Source organism: Labeo rohita, chromosome 14 (assembly GCF_022985175.1).
Source record: "Labeo rohita strain BAU-BD-2019 chromosome 14, IGBB_LRoh.1.0, whole genome shotgun sequence".
NCBI lineage: Eukaryota > Metazoa > Chordata > Actinopteri > Cypriniformes > Cyprinidae > Labeo > Labeo rohita.
The window spans coordinates 17,904,198-17,927,380 of NC_066882.1; the positions used below are offsets into that span (position 1 = coordinate 17,904,198).

Consider the following 23,183-nt stretch of genomic DNA (forward strand, 5'->3'; position numbering starts at 1 on the left):
TCGCACAATTAATGCTACACACAAAGGTCTCAGTTCCATTACACAGGCTGGCTGCGCTGGTTGCTCGTGCAACTACGTGAGTACAAGCATTAAGAGCCCGTGGGCACCATCGAGGGGCTGTGGTGGTGTGTTCCTGGATCCGATGTGGTACTTACAGTCTTGAGCTAAATGCAATCTCGGATCTTGGATATTGTGAGACTTTCCAAGACTGAACACTAGAAAGGAGTATCAACAACAACAAACTCTCCCACAAAGAGCTTCCGCATTAAACACCGGTCCATTATCTTGACTGCAATACTAAATCTGAAAGAGCCATTCTTAAAGGGGCGGAATAAAGGTGAAGGATGGCTGATTGGTGGATTGGAAGGGTGAGCGTAAGTCAAGAGGCCTGCAGATCTTTTGATCCCTGTCTGACGCATCGATTCCTCATCATTTCCCATGGACCTATGAAGTGAATCCAATCAATTTTAGCGCATTTTAAAGTATTGTTTCACTCAGTTCTATAAATTGAGGGCAGAGTGAGTCACCAGACCAGTTCTCCAGAACAAACAAAAATCCCATTCACAAATACAACATCTCCCACACAGAGATTAATGTATCGAACAGACCAAAATCAGACGTGAACCAAGAAAAAAATGCCACATATAAAGTGCCCTTTTTTTGTAATGAAAAAAACTTGAAGGGATAGTTCACCCAAAAATGAAAACTCTGTAATTAATTACTCATCCTCATGTTGTTCCAAACCCGTAAGACTTTAGTTCAGCTTCGGAACACAAATTAAGATATTTTTGATGAAATCCATGAGCTTTTTGATCCTGAATAAACTGCAACGCAACTAGCAACATTTTTGTTTTCTTTGCGCACAAAAAGTATTCTCCAAGTTTAATAAAATTACAGTTGAACCACTGATGTCACATGGACTATTTTAAAGATGTCCTTAACTACCTTTCCTAGCCCTAAACGTGTCACTTGCGTTGCTGTCTACACAGAGTCAGAAAGTTCTCAGATTTCATCAAAAATATCTTAATTTGTGTTCCGAAAGTCTTACAGGTTTGGTCTTGAGGGTCAGTAAACTGTTAAATCACCTGAAAATACTGACTCCAAAAAGGATTTTTTTTTGTATAATTATTAAATAAATCAATAGATAATATATACTATATGTTGCAATTATATTTTTTCTCAATTATATTTTCTGTCTTTTTTATATGGTTAAAGAAAAATATGTCTCATAAAAGGTACAAAGTGCCCATAAAAATAAATTTCAGTGGACAAATAATGTCCATATAGTAACATTTTAATTCTGACATTGTTCTAAACAAAGCCATTATTCAGATGAGGACAGAAAATTCAAAGTTTATTTTTTAAGGGGGCTGTAACAGTGTGAATTCAATTTTTTTTTTCACCCAAAAATGAAAAATTGATGTTTATCTGCTTACCCCCAGGGCATCCAAGATGTAGGTGGCTTTGTTTCTTCAGTAGATCACAAATGAAGATTTTTAACTCAAACCGTTGCAGTCTGTCGATCATAAAATTGTAGTCAATGGGATCCACGGCTTTGAAAGTCAAAAAACATACACAGACAAACCCAAATTAAACCCTGCGGCTCATGACGATAATTTAAGATGTTAACACATGAAACAATCGGTCTGTGCAAGAAACTGAACAGTACTTAACATCAACCTGGCATAGTAGACGCATGTGCGGAAGCGATTTGCCGCACATATACGTCACTCATTGTTTACACAGTGAGATAGTGGGTAAGATAGCTACTCAAAATAGTAATTACTTGTGCTTATCCTGATTGTTGCAACCGATTAAAAAACGAAAAGATTACATTTGCTTACGCAAACTCATCCGGAAGTGTTGACTTTTCATCGACTCCCAACTTTTGAGCCTGATCACCTACACCAGAGCATGTTGACACACTCAGGACAGCTGGAGATTGCGGTGAATCAGAGGTAAAAAATTAGATAAATACTGCTCAGTTTTTTTGACAGATCAATTGTTTTGTGTCTTAACACCTCAGTGTATCGTCATGAGCCGCAGAGTTTAATTTGGGTAAGCCTGTTTATGTTTTTTTGACTCTCAAAGCCGTGGATCCCATTAAATGCCATTATATGCCTGACAGACTGCAACAGTTTAAGTTAAAAATCTTCGTTTGTGTTCTACTGAAGAAGCAAAGTCACCCACATCTTGGATGCCCTGGGGGTAAGCAGATAAACATCAAATTTTAATTTTTGGTTGGACTATCCCTTTAAGAACTGTCTCATGTTCCATTCATGAGCCTGAATTTGAATTTATAGTCTTAAACTAATAAATGTAAACATAATCTACATTAAATATGCATTTCTATATGGTAGCATTTGAAATATTTAAAGTTTCTGGAACTACCATATGTTTTAAGTCAACATGTTTATGAGTAATTCATACTGAAATCTACAGTTACCCCTGCAGAAAAAAACAGCTAAAACCAGCTGGCTGTTTAGCTGGTTTAAGATGGAAGTAGCTGGTTTTAGCTGGTCTCACAGCCTGACCAGCTAAGACCAGCCTGGAAGTGGCCAAAACCCCTCTAAAACCAGCCTGCTGACCAGCTAAAACCTTAGACTGGTTTTAGCTATTTTTTAGCAGGGACAGGAATTTCTTTGTATTTCATTCCATTTTAATTCATGTATATTCAAATTTTAATAAGAATTCTGTAATTGTTTTGTTACTTCAATTCAAATCCGATTCACATTCAGGAATTTCTAAATTCAGTTATGAATGGCGCTCAACCCTGCCACCCACGTACAGTCCCGTAGATGGATCCCTATTCAGGCAGACAGACAGACGGCTCCCACTCTCTCCTCCTGCTGGATCATTGAGAGAGACCAGCCACTGACCAGGAGAACATGAATGAAAGACTGCAGAGGATTTTTTCCACTCTATGAGCAAACACAGCAACAGAGCAGTGACATTTACGCGCGCACACACACACGCTCAACACACACACAAAGCCAACGCAACATAACAGCAAACTCAGGCACTACGCATAACACATCATCACACGCAACCCTTATGTGCAACAAACACTAAAAGAGGAGAAGTCAGGGAAATAGTTGGAGGAAAAAAGGGCAAAAACCTGCTTTATGTCTCTCTCTTTTCTCTCGTTGACTCCCGGAGAGCGAGGGAGACATGCCTTCCAAAAGTGAGCAAAGTAAACTTTCAAGAAGAAAGCGGCAAGAACTCAAGGCGTGGGAGAGAAAGGAGACGCGATGTTATTTATATATTTCTGTTTATCTGTTTTCCTGTCATTTATTCAGAATGCAGCGTTTGAAACACCCCCTAGGATGAGAACGAGAGGAGAGGAAAAGGAGATGGCAGTGGCACAGCTGCAGAAATTGTTCGGGGATTCATGATAACTGGAGAAAATATGCAATATAGAGACAAATGGTGAGGTTATAATACATTTTTCTCTGGCCTTTTTCATCCCATCACATTTCATCTTAGATGGAGTGATCCGTGATGTAGAAAAATGACTGCAGAACTTATCTAATATGTGTCTGATTTTACCTCACATCATTGACTATTACTGATGATATAATATCTGGCCAGCTTGTGATTTTTTTTTCTGTCTGTTGGCTAGCTGATCTCTCTCTTTCTCTCTCTCTCTTGCTCTCTGTCACTGCGTAGGTTTAATTTGTGGAGATTAAAGGACACATTGCAAGGCACAGATGAGAGCTGTTTTGTCCTGAAGCATATTTTCCCCCCGGCTTACCGTCACCCTGGACCACATGATGCAAAGCCACTGATTTACTGCTTCCAGCTTTACTTGAGCTTGACATCCTTGTTCTCACAAAAAAAAAAAAACTGACAATTACAAACAAATTGCACAAAATGAAATAGGCATAAACTGAGTCAGACATCTCCCGTGTCACTACTGAGAGCTAACAGTACATGAAATCTTTGTGACTGTATGATTTTCAAATAAATCAATAGTGGAAAACTGCTCCTAAATAATCTGAAGTGGAGTATATAAACACTTAAAGCTAGAGATATTAATCACCTAAACTGCGATTAGCACATTTTGGTCCTTTTAAAAAAATAAATAAAAATTGTGTGATTTGGAATTTAATTGAGAATACCTTTTAAATTACATTTTAATTCTTGAATGTGAATTCATGAACATACTATTAAAATGAGCCAGAATTCAATTAAACTTTTTAAAACAAATAAATAAATAAATATAAAAAAATCTAATTTTATGCAGTTTAGAATTTAATTGAGAATATCTTTTAAATTACAATTCAATTCTTGAATCTGAATGCATGAAGGTACTATTAAAGGGGTCATCGGATGCCCATTTTCCACAAGCTGATATTATTCCTTAGGGTCTATAATATACTTCGATCAAAAATTCGAAATGGTTGTATAAAACAACACCATTTTTACCTTGTCAAAATGAGCTCTGCAAAAATCAACCCATTTTGATGTATTGCTCCTTTAAATGCAAATGAGCTCTGCTCGCCCCGCCCCTCTCTTCTCTCTGTGGAGTGACAAGCCTGTTTACTTTAGCCGCATTTAGCGCATTTAGCCGCGAAACTTGCTAATTAGCATGTTATTAGGAAAGGTGATCGCAGAGATTCATACAAAAAACCTTATACTCACTTCTGCTGTAAGTGAAGCTGGATCATGAATGATTTTCGTGAACATCGCATTTATGTAGATCGAGAAGCGCATTTCCTTCGCAAACACACGTAATCCACTGCATCTTCAGCGGCTCAGATGTCGGGAGTAAATGATGACCACTATGTTTATTATTACATCCAGCAACACAACACCTCAATCGCTCAATCGGAGATATTCTTGTCTAACTTACATCCCTACTCTGGCATCGAAACAATGGAGGTCGGACTGTTACAGCTGATCTGAGGTAAGACGCCCATGTCAATCAACTATGGTGGGAGCGGCCTCTGTCTGTGTGACACCACATCGACAGGCATCTGAGAACGGCTCGATTTGAAAAGGGAATATTATTTTTACAGGTTAAATAAAAACCACTGCATGGATTTTTATCATTATAGGGTAGATTTGTACATACACTGCCAACACACATTAATGTTCAAACAACATATAAAAGTGAACATAGCATCCGAATCCGAATGTAATCTAAATCTTTTGGGGGGGGAAAGCCTTGATGTTTGATAGTTTATATGCTAGCTAAATATAACAACAGAACAACAAACAGAATGAAAGACAGAAGATTGATGGATAGAATGATAGAGTGATAGATAGACATATGATAGACAGATCAATAGAACAACAGATAGAACAAAAGAACGATAGATACATAGATAGATAGATAGATAGATAGATAGATAGATAGATAGATAGATAGATAGATAGATAGACCTTTGACAGCCCTACTTAAAATGTTTTCAAACACTTTCAAAACCCTGTAGGATTGAATATAAATCCTATAAACACTAGTATCTCTGGTGTCAACACCATGTCTCTAATGCTTCAGTACCAGCCAGCTTCATCTCAGTTGTTTATTACAATGCTGTCTTATGCCTGTAGAACTGCTGCGCTGTTGACAGAGTAGTTTCTATCGTTCTTTGATTTTTCTCAAGGGTAACCCAAACACAACAGGCAGCGTGGGTGGCTCGAGCACACTTACGATGTTCATAAGAGTGAGGAGGTACTTCTCCACATTCTGCTGCCCGTGAAACTGCACTACGGAGTCGTCCACCCCCAGCAAAACCTCGATGTTGTAGGCTCGTTCGGGCAGCTGTCTGCGGGCTCGTCGGCTCTGGTTAATACTGCGTTCAACGCCCTGATACAGAGTCTCAAGGTCCAACAGTCCGCCTAAATCAGCACCTATAAAGAAACACAGAAACTGGTCATTTTGTGCCCTTCATGAATAGTGTAAACTAATAAATCATTACAGCAATGCGCAGAAATTGGTACTTCCTTTTTTCTTCTGAGTGACATATTGTTGAAGACATGAAAAGACTGTGTCATAAAGAGAAACCACTAGCCACTATATGTGGTGTCATGAGGTCATTTCCTCTCCAGGCGGATAGATGGAACATGGAGGAGAGAACACATTGAGGAAGATCTATCACCTTGTCTCCATCACCCAATCAGCTGGGGGCATCTTCTATGCTCCAATTATGTAACGTTTCCTAGGCAACCTGCTCATGGGTAAACCAACGCTCGGTGCAGACTAATATTAGCTCACCAGTCACTTTCTTATTGGATGATAATCCAAGAGTAAGAACAATATTCATCATCTTAATGCTGAGAGTCAGTAACATATTATTACAGGGCTACAGAGACAAAAAGACAAGCACCGAACAATCCCAATAAACCAAAAAGAAAGGTGTTGGAATGTTTTTTTTTTTTTTTTCATTTGTGCTGGTGTTTATTATCATGAAGGATTTTGTAGGATTGTAAACTTCCTCTCACCAGCAGGTGTTTATAATATCACAGCCTGTGTCAGCAGATTTCCACAAAAAACTGAAAGAAAGCTTCTACAGTACAAAAAAAAGCAATTAACATCCTTGTGGCTCATGTCTTTTTTTAATGCACAGTATTCTGTATAGACATAAGCATTAGTTCACTCCTGAAATACAATTTCCTGATAATACTCAATTTACTCACCCCCATGTCATCCAAGATGTTCATATCTTTCTTTCTTCACTCAAAAAGAAATTAAGGTTTTTGAGGAAAAAACACCAGGATTTTTCTCAATATAGTGGACTTCAAAGGGGATTGACAGGTTGAAGGTCCAAACTGCAGTTTCAGTGCAGCTTCAATGGGCTCTACATGATCCCAGCCAAGGAATAAGGGACTTATCTAATGAAACGATTGATCGTTGTCTAAATAAAACCCACAATTTTTATGCCTTTTAACCACAAATGCTCATCTTGCACTAGCTTTGTGATACGTTGGAATGGTCACGCATGGTTAGTTCTGTGTACTTCGGGTAAAAAAATGTAGGGTAGGCCGAAAACTGCACCTCTTGTTCTCCTCCAAATTCAAAATCATCCATCATCATTGTTTTACCTTTCAAGGGCGTTTGACTTTCTTTGCACGTTCGCTTTGTAAACACTGGGTCGATACTTCCACCTACATCACGCATGACCTTTCCGACATGATTACGTAATGTGTGAAGTCATGCTAGTGCAAGATGAGCATTTGTGAATAAAAAGCATGAAAATGTATTGTTTTATTAGAAAATGATCAATCGTTTTGCTAGATAAGTCCATTATTCCTCGGTTGGAATCATGTAGAGCCCTTTGAAGCTGCAATGAAACTAGTTTGGACCTTCAATCTGCTGATTCCTACTGAAGTCCACTATATGGAGAAAAATGCTGGAATGGTTTCCTGAAAACCTTAAAGAGTAGGTCATATGGGTTTTCAAAAAATATCTCTTTTGGAGTTTTTAACGTAGCTACCCTTCAATGTAAACAGCCTGCAAAGTTGTTAATCAAAAAAGTGCATGATAAATAAAGAATTTTGTCTCGCAAAAGAAAGAATGGCCTTAACAAGTTACTATATTCTTGAATCTTCTGCCTTTTACCGATCTACATCACTGGGTAGCATATTAGCAAAATCCCCGTCTGCCTGGGAAATGCGAACAGTCTGACCTGCCCACAAACACTTCTGCTAGTTCTGCTAGAACACAGACAGTAGCGCTCGCTAACTTGCTCGAGTACTCCTCTCTGTGCCAATCACAACAGACTTGGCCAGCTGACCAATCAGAGTAAAGTAAGCTTATGGAAGGGAGGGGTTTACAGACCTTATGTTTAGAACTGAATCAAACAAACCGTTTCAAAATCATTGAGAAATGGTTCTGTATAAATGTATATTCTGAGAAGATTATAATGTTTTCTGATATTAGATGCATTTAAACCTGTTGTAGGGGACTCCAACACATAGTTAGGACACTTTAAAATGCCATATGACCTGTTCTTTCATTTCTTTTTGACTGAAGAAAGACATGAACATCTTGGATGGCATGAGGATGAGATTTTGTCTGGAAGTGAACTAATCCTTTAAGCAGCACAACTGTTTTCAACATAAAGCAATATTCCATGAAAAATACAGCTTTTTTATAACCATCATCATGGAAAAATATTTTCTTCGGGAAAAGAAAGAACAGTTTTTCCCCCTGTTCTACCCTACTGTGATGACTAACCTCCTTCTATGACATTTGTCTTTTTCTGCTATTCAGTTCTGCTATTCTGTGATCCTCCAAAACTTGACCCATCACCTCGTCTGTCAAATACACCCAGCTCCGTTCTGATCTCATGAGAGAACATTCACATTCAGGCTGAGGAGTCCTCGCCCTTATCAGGACACAAAGCTACTTTGTCTTTCAACCTTTGCAAATGTCAAGAGAACCTATGAGGGAGAGAAAGATGGAAGAAACTCAAGAAAGAGAGAGGGGAAGGGTGCTCAGAATGGTTGGACATTTGAAAAGATGGATATCATGTACAACAGTTGTGATGTAAGTAGTGAACTCACAGTAGCTCATTTCAGTTTGGTTTCTAACAACTCAAAGTCAGACTATCACATGCTCATCTTCATGAGTGACAGATTTATGGGTCGTCGGGCCGCCAAACTGAAAAAGCACTCAGACAGAACGAAGGTTTGGTGCATCTAGACGTGTCTGCCGACACATGCACACAGAAATATGCACACACAGCCAAGTACAAACAAGTTTGTATAGAGGTAAAAGTGAACTTGAGAACTTGTAGATTTGAATCTGAGAACATGTACAATATTGCAAATTCTGATACTGACAGGCCGATGTGTGAAAGTTTGAATGTTAATACTTCCATTTACAGACAATAATCCCAAACCTGCACTGTAAAAAATAAATAAATATATAAAAATAAATAAATAAATAAACCTGAAAAAAAAAAAAAAAAAAAAAAAAACAACTGAAAATGTACTGGTAATTTTCAGACATTTCCATTATCCCTAAAAAAATGCAATGAAGTGGAAAATTCACATTACTGGTAAAGTATCTGTAAAAATAAATAAATAAATAAATAAATAAAAGTAAATTAAATTCAAGTCAAAAACCTTCACATTAATATAGTACATTAAAATAAAAAAAGAAAGAAAATTCCTTCATATTAAAACAGGACATTAAAATAAAATAAAATAAAATAAAATAAAATAAAATAAAATTATATTAAATTAAATTAAATTAAATTAAATTAAAGCAGTAATTTAAAATAAAATAAAAGGTCAGCATGGAAAATTCCTTCATATTAAAACAGTACATTAAAATTAAACTAAATTCAATTCAATTCAATTCAATTAAAAACTCAACACTGAAAATTCCTTCATAATAAAACAATACATTAAAATAAAAAATAAAATAAAACTAAATAAAACAAAACAAAATTAAATTAAATTAAATTAAATTAAAAGGTCAACACTGAAAATTCCTTTATATTAAAACAATACATTAAAATAAAATATAAAATAAAATAAATTAAAAAATTAAAATGTCAGCAAAGAAAATTCTTTCATATTAAAACAGTACATTAAAATTAAATTAAATTAAATTAAAAAGTCAACACAGAAAATTCCTTCATATTAAAACAATATATTAAAATAAAAAATAAAATAAAACAAAATTAAATTAAATTAAATTAAATTAAAAGGTCAACACTGAAAATTCCTTTATATTGTTTTTACAGTGTGTCTTTTAATGTTGCAGACAAATGGTCAGAAAATAGCCAAATATAGTAAAAATTTGTCCATATAGTATAATAAATCTAGTCAAAATATTAAATACAAAGATTTAAAAAATATTCAATACAGTAAAATAAATCTATTTAAAAATGTAAAAAAAATAAATAATAAAATTAGTCTAATTTATTAAATACAAAAGAATCAAATACCCAAAAATATACAATTATGTATAATAAATAGTCAAAAATGTTAAATACAAAATAAATAATAGTCTAAAATAGTCTAAATAGTATAATAAACCTAGTTAAAACCAGTAAATCCAATGTCAAATAGAATCATAGAACAGTCATAAAATCAAGATGGTCAGTAAAGAATAACATTAATTCAAAATAATTAGAAGAATAATATATTAAAGAAAATATTAAATACACAAAAAAATAATTAATTTATTATATAGTCAATTTATTTTATACTTATTTATATGTAAAGACAAACTTACTTTATCAACAGATATTTAGTTTTGTACTTAATTTTGTTTTTTTCAACCTCAAGTCTGCATTTACAACCTAAAATCTGGCACAGCAATTTTGAATCTTTACGCCTTGACTTCTATAGCAACTTTTGCAATTAAGCCTGTTAATTGTGCACTCAAAAAGTCCACATGCAAATAAGCAGCACTGGGCTGGAATGGATTGTAAGGAGGCAATGAAGCCTTGCGCAATCACAAAAGCTAGAACAACTGATCCCTGACCAATCAAAACAAATATCAGAATATGATGGTGACACAAAACATTATCAGCACAGCATAATCAGCTATATAAAAACTGTAGCTTGACTCTCCATATGATGATTCCACATGCTAAAAATGACAGAAACAGGAATGTGGCCCCTCTAAATGACCACGTGACCTCTGAAGATGTATTTTTGTGACATTATGTAAAGAAACATCAGTAGTACATTCAACTGTGTATGTGCATTCGTGTATTGTCCCATATGCAGCAAAAGTACAATAATGTTCTGGAGACATTCTACGTGCAAACAGCTTGCGCATTGGCGGCGCGCCGGTGATGTCAGACAGTGTTTTTAATTAGAGTGTGAGAAAGTGTGTACATGCAGCAGATGTACAAGCGAGCCTTTCTGTGTTCTTGAGGAAGGGTATCGCAACCTTAGGGAAATCTGATCCAGCTACACACATTTTCTAACAGCCAGTGCTCAACTAATGCTCTTTCTGCCTTTTAATCTTTAATGGTGTGTTGTAAAAGCCAAGATCAAATTAAGCCTTTAGGACCAGGCCATTGAGAGCTGGTAATGATATCAGTAACTAAATCATCTCCAGCGGTAATAAAGTATGCCATTTGATTAAGCTCTATATTAATGCCAACAATGCACTAATGTTTACTATGTGGTAAGTAAACTGGCAATGTTACTGAAGAATAGAGGTCAGCACCTTTGTGCCATCTTTAATCTATAATGGTGATGACAGTTTCATTTCACCCTCCCCCCATGTAATATAATACAATATATTTATAATAATCTATATTGAAGTAACATCTAAGCATACACATGCATTCCTATACAGCATTCCTATACAAAAATATATATATTTTTGACCAAAATAGATATTGTAATTTATTATTATTTTGTTTTAGATGATTTTTGTTCAAATGTGTTATAGACAACATAATGTTTTTCTTCAGTGTGACTTATGTGAATGTATTTTCTTGTATTAAAATATGTGGAGGACAAAATAAATATTTATTTATATTGTAATACATTTTAAAGAAATAGAAGTGAATGGGCAAAAATATATATTGTACAAAATATATTTATATAAATTCATTTTGAAATACATTTAAGGAACACATATTTCAGGACATATTTTGTATTTTTTTTTTTTTTTAATATATTAATAACATTTTTTCATTTTTTTTTTTGTCATATGGGTTATGATGACCTCTTAAAATTGCACTTATCTCGCCTGCAAAAACAGTACATTTTTGAAATATTTTTACTATTTGAAATATTCTACTTGAATATATTTTCTATTATTTTGAATATATTTTTGAATATACTCCAGGCACACTGTCCTTCAGAAATCATTCTAATATTCTGATTTGCTGCTCAAAATTCATTTATTATTATATCTTTAATGAATAAAACGTTTAGAAGAACAGGATTTATCTGAAATAGAAATCTTAACATTATGAATGTCTTCATCATCACTTTTAATCAATTTAAATTGTCCTTGCTCAATAAAAGCATTAATTTCTATCATTTCTTTCCAAAAAAAAATTTTTTTTTTTTGAATGGCTTTTAAATGGCTTATTTATAATGTTACAAAAGCTTTTTATTTCAGATAAATGCTGATCTTTGGATCTTTATATTCTTCAAAGAATCCTAAAAAAATGTACTCAACTGTTTTAAATATTGATAATATAATTATATATATATATATATATTAAAAAAAACTTGAACAGCAATTCAAAATTAGAAATTAGAATGATTTCTGAAGCATCATGTGACACTGAAGACTGGAGTAAAGATGCTGAAAATTAAGCTTTAATCCCAGGAATAAATTACATTTTAAAATATATTCAAATAGAAAATGGTTATTTTAAATAGTAAAAATATTTCATAATATTCCTGCTTTTGCTGTATTTTGGATCAAATAAATGCAGGCTTGGTAAGCAGACTTCAAAATTTGTCACTGGTAGTGTACACACACACATGCACACATTTATGAATTTATCGCTGCTGCAAATTTATTACAATTGTTTTGGGAAAAAAAATACAGGTAAAACATAATCAAAGTAATTGGGCAAGGTTTTATCAGACAGGAGGCTTTGATTTATCAAATGTGAAATATCTGATTTTTAGTGTTCCATAATCTTAACAGCTGACTGTCCTCAAAGTCAGACATGTACAAGCAACAGCAAAGCACCATGGGAGAAATGCTCCACTGGGCTATATCAAACCATCCAGCAATTCACACATTAAACTCTGGATATCCACACAAGGGAACGATTTCATAAGAGTGCCATAAGAGAGCCTCTTATGAAATATAAGAAAGAGGAAAAAAGACAGTTTTCAGCCTTTTTTGTCACTGCCAGATCTTAAAGATAAACAGAGAAATCCACCCACTCATGCCGAGATGGGAGGGGTCCTCCTCCACCTCCTCCTCAGCGTCTCTGCACCAGACGCCTGCTCTCTCACAGGTCAGCTTTACATTCTTCATTTCCCCCAACGTCTCTCTCTCTGGCCATCTAACGGTGGCCAGATATGCTGAATGCTGGGAGATTGAGTTTGGGGACAGTTGTTTACACACACAGAACCCAAAAAGTGTGCAAGACTGTGATTGGATGTCTCAGATGGGAGTATATAAACAAAAAATGCTAAATGAATATTGCAGTGATGTACCAAACTACTGTGGTTTTACAGTGAAAGAATCACTGTAATTTTGATAGCACCAGACCCAAGGAGAGATTTTAGAGCTCTTTTATAGTTCAGGAGGCTTATGAACTAAAGTTCATAACTTACTTGTAAGTGTACACTATTCTGCATGAAAAAAAAGCATTAATTGTATTCAATGTATTGCTATACAGCAGTGAATCAATATTGCTTACAGTAATATGAGACTATTACTACGGTAATATTAGACTACTTCTAATTTTAATACAATACTACAACATCTCATATAAAATCTCTAAAGCACTCCAAACATGTGGTATCCCCTACATAAAACTAAAAATTAAATTCTGTCTCTATTTATGAACCCTCATGTCATTCAAAACCTCAACAGTTTTTATTTTGACCTTCACATTAGAAAGACATACAGGCTTGGTTTAACATGCCGCTGAGAAAATTATGACAGATTGTTCATTTCTGGGCAAACTATCCCTTTAAGCTCAAAAGTAAAGACTGACCTGGCCACGTCACTGTCCGTGCATGTGGGCCACAGAGGTCAGCGGATGAGCCCCAGAGCAGTGACAGATGAGTGGAAGCAAAAGACAAGGCCACACTGACCTCCAAAGGTGTTGACATGGCAAGTGTCTCACTCTCTCCCCACAGATACAACAGGAGGTTGCAAGAATAGACAGCGCTGGAACTGTACAGGTGCCTCTTACAAACTTGTTCTGGCTCACAGAGATCCTGGAAGACGGCTGCTCCTGTTATCAGCTAGAAATGTGGCCAACAGCTATGACTGCTCTCTGAAACTCCTTTATTTGTTGAGTCAAGTATTTTCTGTAACCAAGAGGTTTACTGTGTGTTCTGTTATATTTATGCATACCTTTGAATATTTTCTGTCTGGATGGGTTCAGCATTTTAAAACTCTTGTCTGCTGCTGTTACTTGGTTTAAATGACAATAAACAAGCAAATAAATCTTACTAAAACATGATAAAGTGATAAAATTAGGTAGTAATACAACAGTATTTTGATATAAATACCAGAGTACTGATGTTCACGTTACATGTTTTGCTATATGGATCCGAAAACTCTATCACTGTCTCCAAAAGATCCAATTAATATGGAAGCCTGTTTTCACCACTGAATATAAAATTAAAAAGCAATGACTTTTTTCTCAGAATTGCATGAAATAAACTCGCAATTGCAATATAAACTAGCAATTATGACTTTTTTTCTTAAAACTGCATAAAATAAACTCGCAACTTTAATATGAACTAGCAGTTCTGACTTTTTTCTCAGAATTGTGTGATATAAACTCACAAATTTATTACAAATTTATGAAGAATTCTCTTCTGCTCACCAAGCCTGCGATTATTTGATCCAAAATACAGCAAAAGCAGTACTATTGTGAAATATTTTTGCTATTTAAAAATAACTGCTTTCTATTTGAATATATTTTAAAATGTAATTTATTCCTGTGATCAAAGCTAAATTTTCAGCATCATTACTCCAGTCTTCAGTGTCACATGATTCTTCAGAAATCATTCTAATATGCTGATTTGCTGTTCAAAAAACATTTATTATTCTTATTTAAAACAGTTGAGTGCATTTTTTTTCAGGATTTGATGAATAGAAAGATCTAGCGATCAGAATTAATCTAAATTTAAAAGCTTTTGTACATTATACACTATACCATTCAAAAGCTTGGAGTGAGTATTTTTATTTTTATTTATTTATTTATTATTTTTTAATGCTTTTATTTAGCAGGATGCTTTACATTGATCAAAAGTGACGATAAAGACATTTATAATGTTAAAAAAGATTTCTATTTCAGATAAATGCTGTTCTTATGAACTTTCTTCATCAAAGAAACCTGAAACACTTTTACGCAGCTGTTTTCAACATCATAATAAATGTTCTGAGCAGCAAATCAGAATATTACAATCATTTCTGAAGGATCACATGACTGGAGTAATGATGTTAAAAATTCAGCTTTGAAATCAAGTAAATAAATTACATTTTAAAATGTATTCAAATAGAAAACAGTTATTTTAAATAGTAACAATATTTCAAATTTTTCCTGTTTTTCCTGTACTTTGATAGAAATAAATACAGGCTTGGTGAGCAGAAGAGACTTCTTTAAAAAAAACATTAAAAATCTTACTGTTCAAAAACTTTTGACTGGTAGTGTAATTCAGAAATTCTGTTTATATCGTAATTCCGTAAAAAAAAACAAAAAAAAAAAAAAAACTGCGAGTTGAGATGCGAGGTAAACTGAAACTGAAAAAAAGACAGGATTGTGAGACAAAAAGTCACAATAGCCTTTTTTTACATTTTTTATTCAGTGGTGGAAACGGGTTTCTATAAACTAATGACAGGCTCAGTTATTCCAATTACATAAAACTTTCAACTGTTTCAAAGACTTTGGGTTAATGCTTTGGGTTACAAAATCCTATCTTCAACAAAACCTTTTGCCTCAGTAAAAGGGTATTTTAGCAACCCATTTACTCAAATCTTCAGGATTTCACAGGCAGTGTTAATAGTGTGAATTCTAACTGATTTTAACTGGTACCTGTGTATGTCTTTTGTCCCTGACCTTTATCTCTAGGGAAATAAAAACATTTCTCAAAGCACTCTGCTTTAGAGCAAATATATGCCATTAGAGGAAGCAGGATCAATGTCAGTGAACAGCAGGTGAGAAATGGCACTAGTCATCATGTTATGGTGAGAAGGGATGTACTACAGTACTCAGCCTTCCTCCAAAGGCAGGAAAGATGGTCACACTTTATATTAAGGTTCAATTCTCACTATTAATAAACCATTAACTACGACTTTTGCTTCAATAAACTACTAATTTGCTGCTTAATAATAGTTAGTAAGGTAGTTGTTCAGTTTAGGTACTGGGCAGGATTAGGGATGTAGAATATGGTCATGCAGAATAAATGCTTTACATGTACTAATAAACAGCCAATATGTTATTAACAGTAAGAATTTAATTACATACATTTTGGTCAGACACATTAGTTGTCTTAACTGCACAGCAAGTTCAAGCGCATCTTTACATGCTCTTTCAATAAAATCAGATAGTGACTGATGCAATACGATTTGATGATATAGCGGTTTGATTCCGAGATGAGATTATTTCAGCTAGCTGTCACATACGGCCATCTCAACTGCAAAAAGATTGTAGAAAAGGTCTTGAGTAGAGGAGGTGGAGAAAAACAAAAGGTGTGAGACAATATGTATGCAAATGATCCCGGGTAGAAGTTCCCACAGGGAATGTGGATATATATCAGTTATGATTTATGGAAATTCATCAGCCAGTTATATACTTTAATTGAGCAAACCTATAGGAAAATGACAGGTGCTTTTTACATAAAGATATACATTTGTTTGCATAAAAAATATACCTCTCCAATAGACACATATTATTATGGCATATATTAGAGACACTGAAGATAAAAATGATGAACACGCCAGGGTTATGAGGTATAATTCTTCATAATAAATCATTCCACTGGTACACAGGTTTATGAATCAAAATATACTCCACACAGTGCAAAACAATTACTGTATGGATTACCTGTTGACTGCACAATATTCACAGTAAATTTGCCCCTTTTTATGCAAATACATAAGGCTCACCATTCTGCGTGCATTACAAACATGCAATATTGTCCCTTCATGGGATCCATGCTGTCTCTGAACCCACTGGCAAGCTCATCATTAATCAATACACTCATCCCTCTGTAACACTATATCCACCAGCAGCAAAGAAAAGTATCCCTTCTTGTGTTTTCCCATTTTAATAAACTGCTATTTTAATGGGATTATCTGTGGCGGATTGCCGCACCAGAGCAGATGTCCGGTGCGTGTCATTCCCATGGCACCGACCGAATAAATCTGGACTGCCATTTCTCTGAATCCTTGGAGAGAATCGGATTTTCAGGCACAATGTTTACTTTCATCTCTGATGACTGTGCCTATTCATGCATGCAACTGCAATGCAACTTTTATATGAATGCAACACAAAACAAATAAGCATGTTTAGTGTGGCATCAACAGCTCTCTTCTCTCAACTGATGATTATTAAGAGAAAATGCCTCATATAGCCCATTTCTTAAGCTGTAAAATTCATAAAAATATGCTAACGTGCATATGACAAGGAACTGCATATCCTATTTTCAGTAATGCTTTCACTCAACCAAATGTGGGTGTGCATTAGTGAAACAACCGGACAGTAATATTATTTGGACAGAGTCAGCACTGAATGTGTAGCGAGGGGAAACAGACAGGGGAAATGTTGGGGCTTATCTTTTCTCTGATGAAATTCAATAACAGCCTTCAAAGAGGGTTATTTTTTTCCCGTTTCCAATCTGAACACGACACTGAGTGTTATTTAATTCTCCTTGTTTCGTTGCACAGGTAATGTCCTCTAATCCAACGATGCACAGATCAGCGAGAGGCAGGGAGAGAGAGTGAGTTTCACTTAAAACCTGTGATAAATTAATAATCAATCTGTAACAGCATTAGACAATAAACAAATCAAATTACTTCAAGAAAACTACAAGACTAGTTCCTGACTGTCTCGTGTCACTACAAAAGTGAGGTACTGTAGCGGTGACCCTTGTCTCGTCACTGTAACCTAGTTTGTAATAGTCCAAAGAAAAAGTAGTGTATTGAGAGTGAATCATCACTCACCATGAAGGTTCATTCTACAAAGCCTGTGCATGAGCGGCTACTACATGCACTTTGTAAACATGTATTATGTTGCCTAAGTAAATTATACAGCAAATTTTGCTTTAAAATTTAAAAGAAATCTCAAAAGTTGGGGGGGTCTACGACTCTCTCACCTCCTTTGAGTCCACTGAATTTTAACAGACCCCCTAAAGTGTGCAGTGAGTTTGGTGGGGGGTAATAGAGAATGAATGGGGGAAGTCACATGAGAGGAGGCAATGCCTTCATTGCGATATGATTTGATATGACTGGTTATGATGGGCTGTGATTGGTTCATGCAATAAATTCCGCCTCTTGTGTTTGTGCGTTATCTGCATTCACAAATCAGTCCGAATAAACAATATAATGGTGTTTTTGAGAAGACTAATTAAAACAATAAGGTTTAAAATGGCATGAAAACATGATCTGTGGGAGTTTGTAGTGAGTAATTAGTTTGGTGAAATTTTAAATAAATCTCAGTCTGTGACCAACATTTAGTGAGCTTTGATAACTGATGATCCGAAAAATTAAAAAATCGTTAAAAGTTAACTGTTGAACAGAATAGCTGAAAATTGGTTAATTGTTACTGCCTTGAATTTATTTATTTTTTTTAAACACTAACTTGATGGGATTCATACTTAGCTTTAATAAAGAGAATATTGATTACATTGTTAATGTAAAATATAAAATATAAAATTTATATATAAATAATAATAATAAATAAATAAATATATATATATATATATATATATACATATATATATATATATATTTTTTTTTTTTTTTTTTTTTCTTTTTTCTGATGAGTGTAAGTATGTTTTAACCAAGAAAATCTGACTGGGACATGAATTTCCATTTGATAAAAAATAATAATAATAATAAACTGAGTAACGGTTGGTGAAAATTCAGCTTTGCTGTCACAAGAATGAATTACATTTTAAAATATATAACAATAGAAAACTGTACTGTAATAATATTTAAAAACATTACTGTTTATTTTTAATCAAATAAATACTGCCTTGGTGGACATATGAATATTTTTTAAATAAAAAACATTACAATATATATGTGACCCTGAACCACAAAACCAGTCATTAGGATCATTTAAAAAAAAAAAACTGAGATCACAAATCTTCTAATAAATAAATAAATAAATAAATAAAAATAAAAATACAATAAATATCAATGAAACCTTATTAAATCATTATTAATCTGGTTTTGCTCTTTAGTTGACTATTCAGTCCATATTTGCATTTAGTCTAGGCTACTGTAAGATTGGAAAAGTATTTTCCTGCCCCCCAAAAACATTTTAAAATATATTTTAGTATATGAGGGTTGAATAAATGCAGTATATATAATAAATGTTACAAATATATTTAATTGAGCTTCACTTTTTCTAACATATATTTAGGATATATTTAGAATATATATTGGACAGAAAATTATATATATTTTTTGTATAGGAAATAGGAATGCAGTAATATATGTGACCACAAAACCAGTCATAAGGATCAATTTCTTGAAATTGAGATTTATAAATAAGCTTTCCATTGATGTATGGTTATGATAGGACAATATTTGGCCGAGATACAACTATTTGAAAATCTGCAATCTGAGAGTGCAAAAAAAAAATCTAAATACTAAGAAAATCAGCTTTAATGTTGTTCAAATAAGGTTTTTAGCCATCCATATTACTAATTAAAAATTAAGCTTTGATATATTTACGGTAGGAAATTTACAAAATATCTTTATGGAACATGATCTTTACTTAATATCCTAATGATTTTTGGCATAAAAAAAGATAATTTTGACCCATACAATGTATTTTTGGCTCTTACTCAAGACTGGTTTTGTGTTCCAGGGTCGCATATAACACCATACGGCTTTGAAACAACATTAGGGTGGGTAAATAATTAATTTTCATTTGTGGGTGAACTATTTCTTGAAAAATCAAAACAAACACACTATTACATAACCCCTCTATTTACATTTCTACTTCAGGTATTGAGAGCTCATTATATTTACTTCAAACACAGTTCTGTGTTGTGAGAGAATAATCTCACAATCCCGCCGTCAACAGAATTAGAAACCCTTAAATGGCCAGTCCCGGGCTCGTCTCGCATTGCACAGTCAGGTCAAGCACTACAGCGGTTTGTGAAGGTCTACATGAAGTGCGTGCCCCAAATTAGTTCATTAGACACAGCACAACAAAAGCAGCAATGCAGCAAAGTGCAACAGACGGTGACAGCAACCGCACGGCCCGCGCGTTTGTTCTGACAATACGGCACGTTTCCTCTGTTGCCACACAAGCTACGCAATTAAACCAGCCACGCAGCGAGCATGTGCTAATTCAAGCTCTAAAGCTCCAACCCAGAAGCCAAAGCGCATAGCCCTAGGAACGTCAAGTAATGAGATAGCTTCCTTTTCCCCTGCTATTCTTGACAGAACGGTACGGATGGCAGGGGAAGGGTGTAAAGAAAGAGGAGGCTGGGAAATCAGATTCCACTCTCTCTTCTCCTTTTCCCTCACCTTCTCGCTCCTCTTGTTCTGAAGGCGCTGGCCCGCCATTCTCTATCCAATTTTAATGAAGTGGGTCTCACTACGATGCTGGTGAAAATTGCCTTTTGGTCTCTGCATGTGAACATGTGTGTGTGCGTGAGTGTGCACGGAGCCCTTGAGGCCTTTTAATCTCTAAATGTGTGTGTGTGAGACGGTGTGATTTATGGAGCACATGCTCGTGGCATCATCAAGAAACACAAACGCTCACATCACAAGACACCTGACAGCACACTCTGAACTAATTCAATACAAACAATGTGCATCGGCGAGGCTTGTCACTCTAGATTTGGGAAATGAGAATCGGTTCTTATGCAGAACCAATTCTTCTTTAACATAAAATAAAGAAATAAAACAGCAATCGACTTCTTATTGAGCAGTGCAGCAACTGAATCTGAGATGGCCTGTATAGTCCGATTCACAAAAAAATTACTCAATGAATTGATTCTGTTTTGTGAATCAAATCATTTCTGACTGGTTAGTTAAATAACAAGGTGTAGTTAAAGACACACATGACACAAATGCATTTTGTGAGTAGTATTTCATAAAAATTTAAAATTTAATTTAATTTAATTTAATTTAATTTAATTTAATTTAATTTAATTTTTAATTTAATTTAATTTAATTTAATTTAATTTAATTTAATTTAGCTTAATTTAATTTTATCCCATAACTTGGCAATGTTAATAACTTTTTTTAAGTTATTTATTTCTAAGTATTAAAAGTATTTCCTTGCCACTGTCACCTTTTTATAAAAATAAATTAATATAACAAAAGCATTTTATAATTATTGCATTGTACTTACTTTTAAAAAGACGGAAAAGTCTATAAAAATCTTTAGAAACACATTATTACTTTATTTTATTTTTATTTATCCCATAACTTGGCAATAGAATTCCCTTTTGTTTTAACAATTATTTACTTCTAAGTATTAAAAGTACTTCCTTGCCACTTTTTTAAAAAAAAATAAATTAATATAACAATAGCATATTACAATTATCGCATTGCACTTACTTTTAAAAAGACTGAAAGGTCATTAAAAATCTTTAGAAATATTAATTTAATTTAATTTTTATCCCATAATTTGGCAATGGACTTTTTTAAACAATTATTTATTCATTCAAGTATTAAAAGTATTTCCTTGCCACTGTCACCTTTTGCATGCTAACTGGGGTTTCAAAAGTATTTTATCGATCTGACTGCAATGACACTGTTAGATGAGAACAAAATTTAGATGAATAATCACACTATTGTCTTCTGTAAAGCTGGTTTAGAGCTGAATTGTTCATAATGGATAAATTTTGCAACAACATAAGCTGAAATGAATCAACATTGAACTGACTCAAGTCAGAGATGGATTTGGACTTGAATGAATTTTACAAAAAATAAAAAATCTCAATTGTATGAAGATATTTTAAAAATTAATGTGAATTGACTAAAAGAATCATTAACAGACTAAAAGAATCATTGACTAAAAGAATCTTTATTAGAACTGCTAGAATTATTTACAATTTTTATCCCTAGTCGTCACAGCACCCAAAATTTCAGAAATCCTCACCAATATATGTAAAACACATACAAATATCTATTCTGTTCTATGAAATAACTAATATATAAAAAGTTATAAATTACATTTGAAACATTTTTCTATTAATATCATTGGGGATGCACCTTTAAACAAACACACAGACGCTCACGTACAGAAGAGGACATTGTGGCCATCTTGCTAGTGATCCTGCTTAAAAATTGATGCCATCATTTTCTCTCATTAATAATGACAGGGTTACTGATTGGTCTGCAAACAGCTGCAGTGTGTGCGTGTGCCATGAGAGAGGATCTGTAGGCCCAATGTACATCATTCAACAGAAATAATGTGCCAGACATCGATGCAGTGGGTCACGGTGAAGAAAAGGTGACACTAACTGAGAAAGCAAGAGTCATGGCGAAGTAGTGGGTAGGAAAAACACTGTCCTGTGTCGACCGTGCACTTGTCTTTTACATTGATTCACAGCGGCTGTAACTCTAGCTTTGCGTTAGGCAGGTTTGCTCACCATTGCCACCAGTGTGAATGCCAACACAAGACACACAAACACCATTCACCACTGTCAGCGTCCACACCTAGCAGTTGTAACCGACGCTAATGGATTCGACACCATGCCTTGGGTGAAACTGTGCTGTGATTACAGACATGAAAACTAGACCCCTTAAAATAACACTGACTCGCACTGAAGTGTTGATGGCTCTCTGATTTTCACAGCTGGTAATCTCATATGTTCATTAAAAATAACCTGTGCTGTGCACCGAAAAAACCATGAGCAACTCCGACAGCTGCTACATGTAACGACTGATTTGATGTAGAAAGGGGCAAAAAAAAGCGTCTTGAGCAAAACATGCATCTTGTGCTGTCTATATGAATACATCGCTTATTTTTCAAGCACCTCGCTTTGTATAAATTATGGTAATGTAAAATCATAAAAACACTGTCCATACGCTCACTTTGAATATACTCAGAATTCCAGGTGTGAATTATACTTTTACTTGAGCTGATATACTATAGAAAACACAAGGCCATTTGTTCATCCATTTAAAATGCAGATCTAGGCAACTTATTGTTAACTTCATGGTTAATGTTCCTCGCTGTTAAAGAGTTCACCCAAAAATGAAAATGTTGCTCAAGTCGTTTCAAACCCAGAAGACCTTCGTTTACCTTTAGAACACAAATTAAGATAATTAAGAGCTTTTGGACCCTACATAAACAGCAACATAACTACCATGTTTAAGACCCAGAAAGGTAGTAAGGACATCGTTA

At 34.4% G+C, this 23,183-nt stretch overlaps 1 protein-coding gene across 3 annotated transcripts in view; it reads right to left on the reverse strand.

Annotated features, from left to right (window-relative positions):
- LOC127176524 (A disintegrin and metalloproteinase with thrombospondin motifs 2) overlaps positions 1-23,183 on the reverse strand; it is a 166,384-nt gene that overhangs the window by 45,143 nt on the left and 98,058 nt on the right. For all 3 annotated transcript variants that reach the window (XM_051128257.1, XM_051128258.1, XM_051128256.1), the window contains exon 4: positions 5,657-5,856. In XM_051128257.1, the coding sequence (XP_050984214.1) occupies positions 5,657-5,856 (200 nt within the window). The remainder of the gene's footprint in view (positions 1-5,656; positions 5,857-23,183) is intronic.